The sequence below is a fragment of the Plecotus auritus genome (assembly GCF_963455305.1).
Source record: "Plecotus auritus genome assembly, chromosome: 3".
In the NCBI taxonomy this organism is placed as follows: Eukaryota; Metazoa; Chordata; class Mammalia; order Chiroptera; family Vespertilionidae; genus Plecotus; species Plecotus auritus.
Genome location: NC_137772.1, coordinates 87,322,800 through 87,338,007, shown reverse-complemented (window position 1 = coordinate 87,338,007; position 15,208 = coordinate 87,322,800). Strand labels below are relative to the sequence as shown.

At 36.3% G+C, this 15,208-nt stretch overlaps 1 protein-coding gene across 1 annotated transcript in view; it reads left to right on the top strand.

The window, feature by feature from the left end:
- Positions 1–15,208, top strand: part of VWA8 (von Willebrand factor A domain containing 8) — a 407,937-nt gene that overhangs the window by 177,629 nt on the left and 215,100 nt on the right. The window contains exons 19-20 of the mRNA XM_080659387.1: positions 2,279–2,385; positions 8,238–8,309. Of these exons, the coding sequence (XP_080515513.1) occupies positions 2,279–2,385; positions 8,238–8,309 (179 nt within the window). The remainder of the gene's footprint in view (positions 1–2,278; positions 2,386–8,237; positions 8,310–15,208) is intronic.

Genomic DNA, 15,208 nt, shown 5'->3' with positions numbered 1-15,208 from the left:
TAAGTAAATATATCCATAAACTAAACCATAGGTGATATCAGATATTGTTTGAATATGAAATTATGTGTGTCATCTCAACATACAAGTATATAGTAAATTCACTGCCACAGTCCTGGTCTTTCATTTTACAGTTTTATATTTGATCTATTTCAGAGACCTGATGGTAGTAAAAAATAAATAAATAAATCCTCAGTGACAGCTTACAGTTCTTTCCTCTATGGAACTTGTAGCTAAAAGGAAAATGGTGAGGATCTACTGAGAGATGAGGTCTACTGTGCTGTGGCAAGTGTGTAGCACTCAGCAGTGATTAAGCAGGGTGACAGTTTAATTATTTTTAGCTTAAAATTGTTCACGGTGCTCCATAGACGCAAATGTTGCTTTTTCACCTTGTCTTTTAAAATGCTTTAGCACACAAATAGAAACTTTCTTATTAAAAGTAGGGAGGGAAAAGATGGGTCAGTTATTTTAGGCATTATAATTGTCTACCTGCTTGCTAGGGTATTTCCATAGGATGGAATATTATTTGGAGTCAAAGGATTGAACATACCCCACATGGTAGAAAGAATATTAGTTCTATTTTTAGCTGTATCCATTCTAGCTGGGAGATTTTAAGTAAATTACTTAACTTAGGTTTTTCTTAGCTTCTTCATAATTCTTGTCTCATTATTAGGAAAATAAAATGAAATTATATGAGAAAACAATAAGCTGAAGCTCCTAGTTTGGGATCTGGCACATAGACAGTTCTCAATGAATGATAGCTTCTATTATTGTGATCATCAGAATTACTACAACTACTACCATTAGTGTTATTATTATGTTTTAATCTTTTTTAAAATGTATTTTTATTGATTTCAGAGAGGAGAGGAGAGAGAGATAGAAACATCAGTGATGAGAGAGAATCATTGATTGGCTGCCTCCTGCACAGCCACACTGGGGATCCAGCCTGCAACCCAGGCATGTGCCCTGAACAGAATTGAACTATGACCTCCTGGTTCATAGGTCATTGTTCAACCACTGAGGAACACGAGCTGGGCAGTTTATTATTATTGACCTTGGCATATATTAGACAGTGAACATACATGTCTGGTTACTATAGGGAATATACATGAAAGATGTTGTCTGACTTCAAGAAACTTACTGTTTAGTTTCCTGGCTTCAAGGAGCTAGGATTCTATTCTAGACCAACTATAAGAGACATTGCAATAATAATTATCACAAAATAATTATGTAGCACCTGGTGTGCTTATTTGAAAATACAGATCTCCTAGATCATCTCTGAAAATGTAATTTGGGAAGCCTGGCATGGATTGGTTCATTTGTATTTTTGACTGGCTATCTAGGGGATTCTCATATGGGGTTTTGAATGAGTGGGTTCTGAAAAAATTATATTCAAGTACTTCAGAGCTTTTAAATGTGCATTTGGCTTATATATGTGTGATAGTCATTGACTGAACAAGCTTATTAAGGTTACTTGACTGAGTTCTGAGTTTTGTTTTCTTCTTTCAATTTTATCTATATGCTGTTTGCTATATACATTGTTTTAATTATATTTTACTAGAGGCCCAGTGCACGAAAATCCGTGCACTCAGGGGGGTCCCTCAGCCCGAAAGGGCGTAGGCCAGGACCCCTCAGGGGATGTCCACCTGCCAGCTTAGGTCCGCTCCCTGGGGGAATCGGGCCTAAGCTGGTAGTCAAACATCCCTCTGGCAGCCCGGGAGCCCTCGGCGGGTGTCCAACTGATGGCTTAGGCCCGCTTCCCAAGAGTGGGCCCACGCCACCAGTCGGACATCCTTAGAGCTGCCTAGGAGGTGGGAGAGGCTCCCGCCACCGCCGCTGTGCTTGCAGCCCTCACCCTGGCTTGTGGCTGAGCAGAGCTCCCCCTGTGGGAGCGCACTGACCACCAGGGGGCAGCTCCTGCGTTGAGTGTCTGCCCCCTGGTGATCAGTGCATGTCATAGTGACTGGTTGTTCCTGGTCAGTCCCCCGTTAGGGTCAATTTGTATATTACCCTTTTATTATATAGGATTACATTTTGGGTCATTGAAAGCTTTTTGTAGAGCTTTAAGCTTTTTATGTAAAGCTAAAAACTCTCTAGCGAGTAAAACACCTTCAAGGTTTTTATTACCACCTTAAAGCTTATTTCTTTTATATGTTAAATTAAAATTCCTTGATGAATCCACAGGATATTAAAGACACTGTATTGCATTTTGTATGGGCTGAGTTTGACTTCTGTGAGGGCAATTCTGCAGGTAATTCTTTGTCCTGTGTGAAATTTTTAGGTGAAATAACATCTGGCTCTCTGAGAATTGGCGCTATTAGTACACCAATCTATAATGCCCACGAGAAAATGAAAGTGCCTGATGTTCTGTTCTATGACAACATTCAGGTAAAATCCCTGCTTTGCATTCTTGGATAAATCACCACTTACATTGTAGTACTTCATTCTGATTCAAGTGAAACTGTTTAATTATTTTTATAATTTGCTAAATTCAATTCAGATGATGCAAAGTGAAGTGTTGAAAAACATCTTCCATTAATGCATTATAATGTTGGAAGAGCTGCTGCTATGAGTAGAGTATAATAAATTCAGGTAAATAAAATGAATATATTATTAAATTAAAAACAAAGTAGAACTAATATCCTCTAATTTTGTTTTCCTATTGTTTAAATAACTTGAGTTTAAAAAAGGATGTGTCCTGTGCATTCTTTTTTTTTTTTCTTATCCTCAGCTGAGGAAGTGTTTTATTAATTTTGAGAGAGAGAGAGAGAGAGAGAGAGAGAGAGAGAGAGAGAGAGAGAGAGAGAGAAACATCGATGTGAGAGTGAAACATTGATCAGCTGCCTCCTGTATGGTCCCCAGTCAGGGTTCAAACCCACAACCTAGGTGTGTGCCGTGACCAGAATAGAACCTGCTACCTTTTTGGTGTACACAACACTCTAACCAACTGAGCCACCTGGCTGGAGCTGTCCAATGCATTCTTTCCTTCATATTCCTTTCCTTTTTTGGAAAAATTTTAATATTTTTCCAGCTTTTACTTTTCCTTCTTTTTTTTTTTAAGGGAAGACAGTAGACAATTTCCACTTGCAAACCTATAATTATGGTCCTTCTGTTAAGACATAGAATGCTTTATTGTAGATGTTTACTTTAATAAGATTTTTTCCAGAGAAAATCACTCATAATATAAAAAGTTTTTCCTTTCCAGATTCTCTGTCAATTGGTTATTTTATAATAAAATACATACTAAAATTTTTCTGTAATATTTGGTCACTAATCTGCATGTAAATAATAGCTTTACATTTACTAATTATGTTAGAAAAACTACCTACTGTTTTCACTATATTAAGGATTTAGGGATATTGAAGTAAAATTTCTTTTATCTGCCACTTTCCAATTCTATTTGTTGTTCAATGAGTGTCATAATTTATATCCCTATGTTATATTAACAACATAGAAGTTATCTAGGCAAATTCTTCTTTCTCAATACAAATATTAATGAAATATTTTGAAATCTGTTAAAATTTTAGTTATCATCTATAGCAGTGGTCGGCAAACTCATTAATCAACAGAGCCAGATATCAACAGTACAACGATTGAAATTTCTTTTGAGAGCCGAAAACTGACTTCTGCACATGGGCCATGAAGTTTCAATCGCACTGTACATGCGCGCTCGCACGTGGTATATTGTGGAAGAGCCAAACTCAAGGGGCCAAAGAGCCACATGTGGCTCGCAAGCCGCAGTTTGCTAACCACTGATCTATAGCACAGCAAAAGGCATAACCCAATTTGCTTTTTATTCATTCTGTAGCCAGTTAACTAATAGAGATTTTACTTTCTTCCAGAGCATTAATATTCTTATATAAGCAGTAGACAAATGAACAGAAAATAAAGTTACTTATAAGACACAGAGGAGGAAAAAATCTTTCCTGTCAATAAAGACAAAAACATAATTGTAAGGATAATAGAGTATTTTGAGGTATTGATATCACACTCTGTCCATGTAGGAGAAAAGAATAAAGAAAAAAGAATTAGGAAACTTTGATATAAGTGAAAATTTGAAAAACTCCATGGTAGCAAACGTTTAAAAGACTTGCCAGCATACAAGAATGTAGGAGATTCAGTAGCAGGGAAGGCCATGTGTCTTTGAACATAGTGTCTGTTGCCATGGTGCTTGTGACATAGACATTGAGGTCCGCAGGGCTGCTGTGAACTTTACACAGTGGCTCTAAGGGACTTTCTGTAGCCTGGCTCCAAACATACCTTCTTTTCATAAAGCATTACGAATTAGCTATTAATGAAAATGTTTAGCTGTACCAATTCCAGGGACAGTGTCTTGATTAAATTTGCTTTTGTTGCATTCATTACTGTTTCCTTTTATGCCACACTCCATCTTTGAAGCAGTAGTCTTCAGTGCTTCTTGAATATTTAGGTGCTTCTATATACTCTTGTTCTATGCCCTGTGGTCCTCTTACCACGTTATGTTGAAACTGATTTTTTAAACGTGTTTTTGTACATTGCTAGGAAACAGCATAGTGCCTAGCATAGAGTGACTGCTGAATAAATATCTGTTGAGCTAATTAATGAAAGGATGAATTATATTTTAAGTGTTCATAATCAGGAATATTATTTCATTAAATCTGTGATTAAGGAATATTACACTTGCAGCATTAAGGAGGAGAAATTACAGGAGAGTTTAATAGCCTTTTAATAAGCGTAATGAGCTTTAGATATGAAAAATTTAAAAAATAACTCCCATATGTCAAGCCTTGTCATAAGGTATTAGAATACTGAGATGAAAATACACACATGTATGCACGCACACACACACACACACACACACACACAGTCATGTGCACACACATGTACACAATTCCAGAGCTGGGTCTGTCAAGGGGGGAGAAAGACATAATAAGTACACATAGTTACTACACAGTATGATGGAAGTGCATGCAGGTTACTATGGTAGCATTGATGAGAGGCTGGTCCCAGATTGGAATGATCATGAAAAATGAGTTAACCAGGCAAAGTTGAGAGAGTCTCTTAGGCAGAGAGACTAGCATTTGTAGAGACTTGGCTATGTGAGAGAGTAGCCGATTTAGGGAGCTACATATAATTAATTGTCATTGGCACAGAGCTGAGGTTGCAAATGGAAGAGTGACAAGAGATGAGGCTGATGAGTTAGGAAAGGGTCACATCTTCTGGACCTTGCTAATTAAGGATTTTGGCTGCTATTCCGAAGAATGAGGAAGCCACTGAAAGTTTTTAAGCACATTTCCACTTTTGCTAGCTTTGCATTCAGTCTTTAAAGTTGTCTGTAAGTTGAAACCAAGGCAGAGAGAGACTAGGAGGCTGTTGTAATAGTTCAGGTGAAAGTCATGAAGGATCTACTAGTAAACAAAGGCAGTGACAGTGGGGACAGAGTAGAAAGGATACATTGCAGGGCTATTTAGGAGGTAGAGTCAGTAGAACTTTGTGTGAGATGAAAGACAAAGATTCTCCCCCCAGAAGCACATGGTCTGGTGGAAAAGTTAAAAAATAAAGAAAAAGCTATTTTAAATTGTGCCCATGACTAGAAGAACACAATGTAGGAGAAGGAGAGTGGTAGGAGATGAGACTGAGACTAAATCAATAAGTTAAGGAGGGACCTTTGATTCTAAGGTATTAGGAGTCTTTTAGGGAATTTTGAAGAGAGAAGTGACGTGATTTTGAACAACGAAGTGACATTCAGTACAGGCATACCTCGGAGATATTGTGGGTTTGGTTCCAGACCACCGCAATAAAGTATATACCAATAAAGCAAAGTCGTAGTCCTTTTGCTGATGGAGGGTCTTACCTTCAATTTGTAAAAAAATGCAAAATCTGTGAAGTGTGATTAAGTGAAATGCAAAAAAAAAAAAAAAAAAAAAAATGAGGTATGCTTGTACTGCAGAGAGCATGTTGGCTCACGGAGAGACTTAAGTTAGAGAAGCCAAATTGGCTTATAAAAATCTAGGCCAAAGATCATAAAAACCTGTATGAAAATTGTGGGGATAAAAAGGAAAGGATAAATACACTTGACTTTTTGGTGGTTCAATAGCTTAGACTTGTTGTTTAATTGACTCTTGATATGGGAGGAGCCAGGAAGTAGAAAATGATACTATTAATCAGGATAAAAGATACAGGATAAAGAATGACTTTGAGAAGAAAGTAATAAGCCGAGTTTTGGATATAATGAGTTTGAGGAGACTGGGAAATAACCTAGTAGTTCGATAGTTACTCAGAAGTACAGGGCTGGTGTTGAGGAAAAAAGTCTTGCTGTTGAAGATCAGTGTAGAGTTGGTAGTTGAAGCCATGGAATGGATGAGAAAGGCGTTAGGAGAGTACGGTCTGAAGTAGCTCTTCAGTTACTGGAGTGGGACTTCCCAACTCTGCACATGGCCTCCCCTGGTCCTCAAGTGGATGCCATGTTAGAATAGACACAGTCTGCTGTGCCCTATCCTGTGACCCCCTCAGCTCAAGAAAGCATGTAAAAAGATAGAGAGAGAACAGATGAAGGAACATATGGAAAATTTAAGGAATTACTATAAGAAGAGCCAATTCAGAAGACTATGGACAGGAATTTTAGAGAGATAGGAAGTAATCTGAAGAGACAGAACTTGGAGAGGAGACATTTAAGAAATTGTGGTACTAAGTGGGCCAATAGGTTAAGAGAAGAATGATGTATGCAGTGACCTGAGCCTTAGCTAATATTTGATTTGAATAATCTAGTTTGATGTAATGAAGCATAAAGAAGGACATGAGAAAAAGTATAGATATAGCTTAGGTTATTTTTCATTTATTTACATTGCCTTTTTACATGGCTATACAGGTGCTCATTCTAATTTTTCTATCTATTTATGCAGATTAGCCCATTTATTTCTGGGAGAATTTAATGTTATCTGGAAGTTGATATTGAATTATCATCTTAGTCAGAAGGAAGAGGTCTCCAGACCACATTATCACTAGAACCAGATTAAAAGAGTGTTCTAGGACTCCTTTGGAACTAAGGTAACCATATACCTTGGTTTGCATGTTGTCCCAGCATAAATATTGATAATGTCTCTTTTTATTCTTAAAAGTGATCCAGAAGGGACAATACATTGATATCACCCTACTCCAAGCCTTCTTAAAATTCTAGCTCCATGGTGTATCTGAAAGCATTTTAAAAAATAAAAACCTCCAAGATAAACATTAAGGAATACTCATCTGTTCTTGAAAGAGGGAAAAAAAATTCTTAATTTTCTCTTGAAGAAAGAAACTCTGACAGAAAATGTTGCTTAATTTGACAAGTAAAAGGAAAATATTCTAAATATCAAAAAATACATAAACCACTTTGGGGAAAAAAAGCAAGTGACAATCTAGAAAAATATCTGCAGCATATATTAGATACAAAATGAGGAGCCAATTTAAGCAAAACAGAATCAGATTTTAATACTGAGACAACAGATTCCTTTCTCATCCATTTCATGGTTTCAGTTACCAACTCTACACTGCTTTTCTTACAAGTAGGGAACTTCAGTAATTTCAGTACTTATGAGACCAGTATTGCTTTAATACAGAAAACCAGGAGAAAGTAATATGGATATTAATTGTTTTGGGATAGTTCTCCCCTCAATCCCCATCATCCGAGCCTTTGTGACCTACTAATGTCCTATTTTTCAAGATACAAAAGAGCAATGGGATTTCCTTCGTGTGAACCACTTTAATTTTGTTCTTTTATTATTTTGTGTCATGATTTACATTAAAAATGTGGAAGGTAAATTATATATTTTTAATTCTAAAGCTATATTCTTTGAAGGTAATGGTTAAGAATAAATAAGTGTTAAATCTTCCATGGAACTCCCCAATTATTTTAGAAAGCCTTTGTGTGTGTGTGTGTGTGTGTGTGTGTGTGTGTACACACACACACACACATATACTTGCATATATATAATTTAAATACTATATTAAATTATAAACCAACTCTATATTGTTTGATAGCTGAAAAAAATAGTTTTGCTCAGGTGTACTATTTCAGGTTTTTCAGTATCAGTGACCTAATTGGTTATATAACTGACATAACCACAGCATTAATTTTTGTTTTTTTAAAAAAATCAAATTGTTTAGGTATTATCTATTATGATAGATGTTTTCCTTTCCATTGAAGACATCACTATAGTTAACTTTCTTATTTTACCTTGATAGTGCAAACACAATTAACCTTGTGTTTTCTTTTTCTCCAGCATATGATAGTGATGGAAGATATGCTCAAAGACTTTCTTCTTGGAGAACATCTATTATTGGTTGGTAACCAGGTGAGTTATGGTTATGCTGAAACTCAAGGTACTAATGAATAAGTGATAGTAACAGTATAAAAGAAGTAAGCTTCTTGTTTTTGTTGGAATAAGTTTTTAGAAATGATTCTTTTTTTTTCTTACCTAAATGACTAGTTTAATTAAACAATGAAGTTCTTCTACTTCTAAACTTTAGTCACCTCAGGGTTTAAATCACCCCCCATCTAATCACCCACCAAGTCCTATCTATAGTACCTCATAAATATCTACTAGCCCATCTCACCATCACCTAGCACCTGGATTATAGCAATAGTTTCCTAATATAGTTCCACCCAGACCTTAGCCCCACTTTGATCAACTCTCTACTCTGCAGCCAGATTGATACTTGTCAAACTAAAATCTGATTTAGTCTCTCTTTTTTGTTTAAATTGGCTCTTCACTGCCCTTAGGTATAATCTTCAGTATGGCTTTCAGTGTCCTGCAGGATCTAGCCTCTGCCTACCTTTCTACTCATAAGGCTTGACTCCCTCCTTTCTGGCACTCTATTAGCCAGAGCCACCCTGGATTCCTGCAGTTTCTTATCTCTACTCTAGTCTTTGATGCATGCTCTTCTCTGCATGGAGCACTCCCAGCCCTTCCCATACCCCTCCCTCTAACTCCAAGGAGGTTTTACCTAGTTTCTGGCTGAGTTAGGTTTCCCCTGCTTCTCTGTGTCTTTCTATCTCCTTGTCATCACACTAGTCATATGTTACTCTATTTGTCTGTAGAGGATGTCTTTCCAACTTGTCTGTATGCTCCTCAAGGGCAGTGACCACACTTCTCTTGCTCATCTCTATAGCCTCAGTTTCTAGCACAGTACCTGCTATATAGTAGATATTCAATATGTATTTCTGGAGGGAATGGATGAATATTTTATATTTAGGAGGGTTCTGATAATTTTCCTTAATTGAATTGTCAGACTCATGGTAAACAGCACCTTTGGTTGTTTAAATTGGTTTTAACTTAAGGATAACAAGCTTTCAGGAGTTTGGTCTTTATTTTCTTTTTAACCTATAAAAACAAAACATAGTCTTTATTTAGTTCCTCAAACTTATCATTTTAAAGTGTTGACTTTTCTTTTTATTTTTATTTTTATTTTTTTATTTTTTTTAAATATATTTTATTGATTTTTTACAGAGAGGAAGGGAGAGGGATAGAGAGCTAGAAACATCGATGAGAGAGAAACATCGATCAGCTGCCTCCTGCACACCTCCTACTGGGGATGTGCCCGCAACCACGGTACATGCCCTTGACCGGAATCGAACCCGGGACCCTTCAGTCCGCAGGCCGACGCTCTATCCACTGAGCCAAACCGGTTTCGGCTTGACTTTTCTTTTTACAAAGTTTACAAGAAATGGGCCAATTGAGTGGTTTACTGGTTGAGTGCACAGGCTTGGCAGTTAACTGGTTAGAGTTCCAATAGCAATTCTTTCAAAGATAGCTGTAACTCTGGGCACATTGCTCATCTTACAGAGGCTCGGTTTCCTTACATCTAACCTGTAGCACTTTATTGGGTTAATGTAAAGATCACATGAGGTAAATCTATGTATCACTGTACTATTAAAAAGGACTTTAATATTCTCTTGTTTCATTTTTTCTAAATGATTAAAAAGAAAGTGATAAATTATTCATGGTATTTTTTTACAACTTGAAAAGTTCTACCTACTCTTATATACTGAAAAAATCATTTTTCCTGATGAGTTTATATATCACAATAGGATGATCAGTTAATAGTCCAGTATTCAGTCTTTGATATTTCTGAATCCCAAAGAGTCAGGAGATTCTAAGAGAAATTGACTAAATTTTTTATTTTGTAAATTTGTAACAGTTTAATGAAGAAAACAAGCCAATTAGATAGAATCTAGGAGGTGTCCACTTAATAGTTAATAGTGGCCCATTCAACTGGACATGGTAATATACTGAGAGGATCAGAGACTGGCAGCACTATCACTAGAAAAGAATAATGCAAAACTAATTATTTTTAAATTTCTAGTAATAATTAAGTGCTAATTAGTATTTAGCTAATTAAATGAGGCCTAACTTTGTGCATGTTTACATATACCAGGTCAGGGAGTGAAAATTGGACCAAAGTGGCTGGTTCAAACTTAATAGAACTTTTTGAGTACTTTAGCCAATTTCAGTTCCTTTCAAACTTGTTTTTAAAAGCTAATGTCAGTGTTAAGATCTCAGAAAGATTATAGACTCTTTTCCCCCAGCTTTATTGACGTATAATTGACAAAATTACAATATTTTTAAAGTGTACAATGTGGTGATTTGGTATATGTATACATTATTAATAATTACTACTTCCATTAACTACTTCCATTTGGTATGTATGAGGGAGGATGAAGCTACCTGTAGTATTCGTTGGCAAATTTACAGTAAGTACCCCACAGAGATGTGCTTTGCTAAGGACTGGTATGGAGTTACGTGTTCTCTTTTCCTGCTTTTCTCCTTCCAGATTTCTTTTTCTGGAACATGTACTTTTGCAGTCATAGTAACTCAGGTCCTTCATCAACAGCTTTGAAAAAAATTATCTTCTTTCTTTATCAGTGGTATTTCAGTATCTCTCACATTTTATGCACCTTCTGACCTTCACTCTTATTTCCATCTTGTGAAACAAAACAAAAAGAAAAGGCAAGTGAAGATGCAGTTGATAGGTAAGTTGAGGGCTGCTGACTCTCAACTCTCATGGGGTAGTGTCACTGGTGTTTTCACTGAAATACAGAGTGACGGTTGTCTGGGGAAGTGCCTATTTTAATCACATGATTTATTTTGAATATAAGTAAACCATTTGTAGCAGTTGATCTGGTTCCTTTCTTTTTCTTTGTCTTTCTAAAAGATTATATGATGATTACTCAAAAAACACACACACCTCAATTAGAAGTGAAGCTTTGGAAATTAAATATTAACAGAAGCCAGCAGTGGGTTAGTATAATTATACAATAATGTGTTAATGAGTGTTCTCTTAATACAAACTGTCTATAGATAGATACAGTCTACCCAGCCTTCTGTCTGCAAAATAAAAACTGGCTGAAGTCCATGAACAAAACTTTTCAACAGCTGAAGCTGTAAATTTTGAGTTGTTTTAAAAGATTGCTCTTTACCAGAGGAAATTACAATGAGGAAATTAAAAAGACTAAGAAAATGTGTTGATTTTGAGAAAGCTCAAGGTTTATCATCTTTATTAAGCCTAATCCCACCTTTTCTTTCCATGTAATTGTCCTCTCTATCAAGATTAGACAAGATTTTATAACTATTCTATTGGGAAGCTAAAAATTCCATAAACATCCATTATGGCAAAATGAAGTGGCCCTCATCTTCTTTTGGTGAAATAAAATTGATTTGGAGGCAGTTTTTAACTTTATTCGATAATCAGCAATTAGTTTTCATCCACATTAATTGTTTGCAGATTTTTTAAAGTGGTGACAGGTATGTAGGTAACCAATTTATAAAGTTTGTGTGATGAGTCTTCATCCTCATACAATTTCTGGACCAACATATCCGAATATGATATGGAACATGCCTTACTCCTTTGGCCCAGATAGCCCTGGTGAGCCCAGTGTCAATGCCTGATGTCAGTATGTACATATGGAGTTCCCCTCTCCTTCATGGCAAATTTCCAGGTCTCTGTGAGTGCCCAACAGGCATGCTTCTTCAAGCCTACTCCATGATGCGCTTGTGAATGTTGATTGTGTATTCTGTGGTCACTACCTCCTTGATGGCAGAACAGCCCCTCCTTCTTGCCACCCTTCTTTGCGGGAGCAATTATGCTGGGCCCAAGTTGGAATGAAAGCAAAATTGATTTTTTTCCCCTTCTAATTTTCTTTGTGGGATTCTAGGGCACAGTATATCTACTTTCCAATAAGTGAGGCAGAATTGCTGCCTATCAGCCAAAGCGATATGGTGCCTGGAAATTGCACGTTTGATGGTTCCTTAGCATATAATGCCACATATTGTAGAACCACTTTTGTATACGGTTACATGCAGTATCTTCTACTTACTGTAGTTATAACATGGCATGTACCTTTCATGCAATTAGAAGTTTCATACTGGCTTTTTAAAAAAATCATAGCATGACTTTCTATTTATTTCAACTTTACTGAGAGGGTAAAAGGAAAAATGCCTGTTTATTTTCCATCAATGGTACTTCTAACCCAACTCTATTCAAGATTAATCTTCCTTCCTTCCACATCTTTTCTTTTGATTTGTAGACCTATATTCTATTTTATATACAAAACTACTGGCCTGGTGCACGGATTCGTGTACATTGAAAGGAAATTAATTAGAAGATGGCCGGCGGGGTGGGAGTAGGCCAGACGGACCGGACATGCCCTGGAGACAACCTCCCTCAGTCCCTCCCCAGCCTGCTGCACCTGGGGCAGCACTGGGGCTCGAAGGACATCTGCGGAGTGACAGGGTCCCTCTGGCAGGTGGCGTCCCTTCGCCTCGCCTGGGGGATTGGCTGAAACCGGCAGTCTGACATCCCCTGAGGGATCTGAGAGTGTGAGAGGGCACTCTGCAAAGTTGCTGTCGCTCAGCAGCTGCCCTCTGGTGGTCAGTGCGCATCGTACCTACCGGCCAGTTGGCTAGTTGGCCAATCGGCCAATCACTTAGCCTTGTATATATATTAATACTTATTGTGAGTATTTTGGGTTATACATATTGTGAATATTTTGGGTTATACAATCAGCCTATAGCAGTATTTTTGTTGTTGTTGTTTAAAAACTTTGTAAGAATAACTTTTGTTTTTGTGTAGAAACTTGAGTTTTGAGAGGCAGTTGCATTTTATCAAATATTTGAAGGAAAAATATTTTATCAATGTAGTGTTCTAAAACACTCAGGTATCCCTTACATAAGAATTATTTTTAAAATATGCAGTATTTTGTTTTAAGAAATGAAAATTTAATCATCTACAGATAGTGATTTTTTTTCTTGTTTCTTCTTTTTTTCTTTATTGATTAAGATATTACATATGTGTCCTTATCCCCCTGTACTCCCCCTCCCCCACCCACTCATGCCCTCACTCCCCTGGTATCTGTGTCCATTGGTTAGGCTTATATGCATACATACAAGTCCTTTGGTTGATCTCTCCCCATTACCCCCACCCTCCTCTACCTTCCCTCTGAGGTTTGACAGTCTGATCAATGCTTCTCTGTCTCTGGATCTGTTTTTGTTCATCAGTTTATGTTGTTTATTATATTCCACAAATAAGTGATATTTATCTTTCTCTGACTGGCTTACTAGTATTTCTCTTAGCATAATGCTCTCCAGTTCCATCCATGCTGTTGCAAATGGTAAGAGTTCCTTCTTTTTACTGCAGCATAGTATTCCATTGTGTAGATGTACCACTGTTTTTTAATCCACTCATCTGCTGATGAGCACTTAGGCTGTTTCCAAATCTTAGCTATGGTAAATTGTGCTGCTATGAACATAGGGGTGCATATATCCTTTCTGATTGGTGTTTCTGATTTCTTGGGATATATTCTTAGAAGTGGGATCACTGGGTCAAGTGGGAGTTCCATTTTTAGTTTTTTGAGGAAACTCCATACTGCTCTCCACAGTTTTTCTTATTTCTGATGTTAGTCAAAATTGCAAAACAAGTCATCGAAATGCAATTTATATTTAATGAGGCACAGTTAACAATTCACAATCACTTCTACATTGAATATAGTCCAATTATTTGTCAGGTTTATCAACATCTTAAACATTTTTAAGCCAGCCTTTTTATCATTTTACCAAATAATAGCAATCGGTGAAATTTTTATATGTAAGCTTTTGTTGTAATCCACAGACCATACATTTTGCCCTTATCAGAATTCTAATATATTATACCTTCCTTATCAGGTAAAAAGTTAGCTCTGGCTGATTCTCATACAGAATGCCCTCTCTCTCTTTGACTATCATGTGCTTCATGTTTTCACAGTACTGATACTTTAGGGACTCTTTTCAATTCATGGTAATTTCTGATCAGCAGTGAGATAAATCTTAGAAAGCATCTCTTAATTTTATTTTTCTGCTAAAAGTTGAAAGTGGTCCTACCTTTCCTATCAGATAAAATCTCTTTCTTAGGGAGACACTCAGAATGACCTATGACCTGGCTCCAAACTACTTTTATAATTCTAGTTCTTCCAAATTAGAGTTTCTTTCCCTCCTTGGGTATACCATGCCCTTTTACTCCCCCAGCCATTTTTCATAGTGTTTGCTTCATACAGTGCTCCTTCCCCTCGTCTTTGCCTATGAAAATCCTGCCAGTTTTCAAGAGCTCAGGTGATTTTTTTTCTCTCTGAAGGCTTTTTTTAGTCTCTTCCAAATAGACATAATCTTGTCTTCCTCTTAACTTTTACAGTATTTTATTATTATTTTGATTTAATTTTATTTTAAAGTTGTGGTAAGTTTTTTTTCTTCTATAATTAAATTTTAAGTTTCTTATGAGCAAGGATTAAAAATACTAATATCTGTATGTTTTACAATTTCCAATGTACTTTTTTGATCATCTCATTTAGTTCTACAACCCTTTGAGATATATATTTTTATTTTCCACATTTTACAAATAAGCAGACTGAAGTTCAAATAGGTTTAAATATTTGCTCAAGATCACATAGCTAGTTAATAACAATTAGGACTTAGACCTTCAAAGCTCATGCTTTTGTTTTTCATCAGATCATACTAATTCTTATTCTAGTTGTAACAACAGTTATAACAATAACAGTAATAATATTTAATAGCTAACTTATGTAAGTACTTTGCATACAGAGTACAGGGCATTTAAAATTTTTCTATTATGGAAAATTTTAAATATATTCTACAAAAAGTTGAGTATATAATAAACTCCCTTGTACCATCACAATTATCTACATTTTGTCCATCTTGTTTTATCT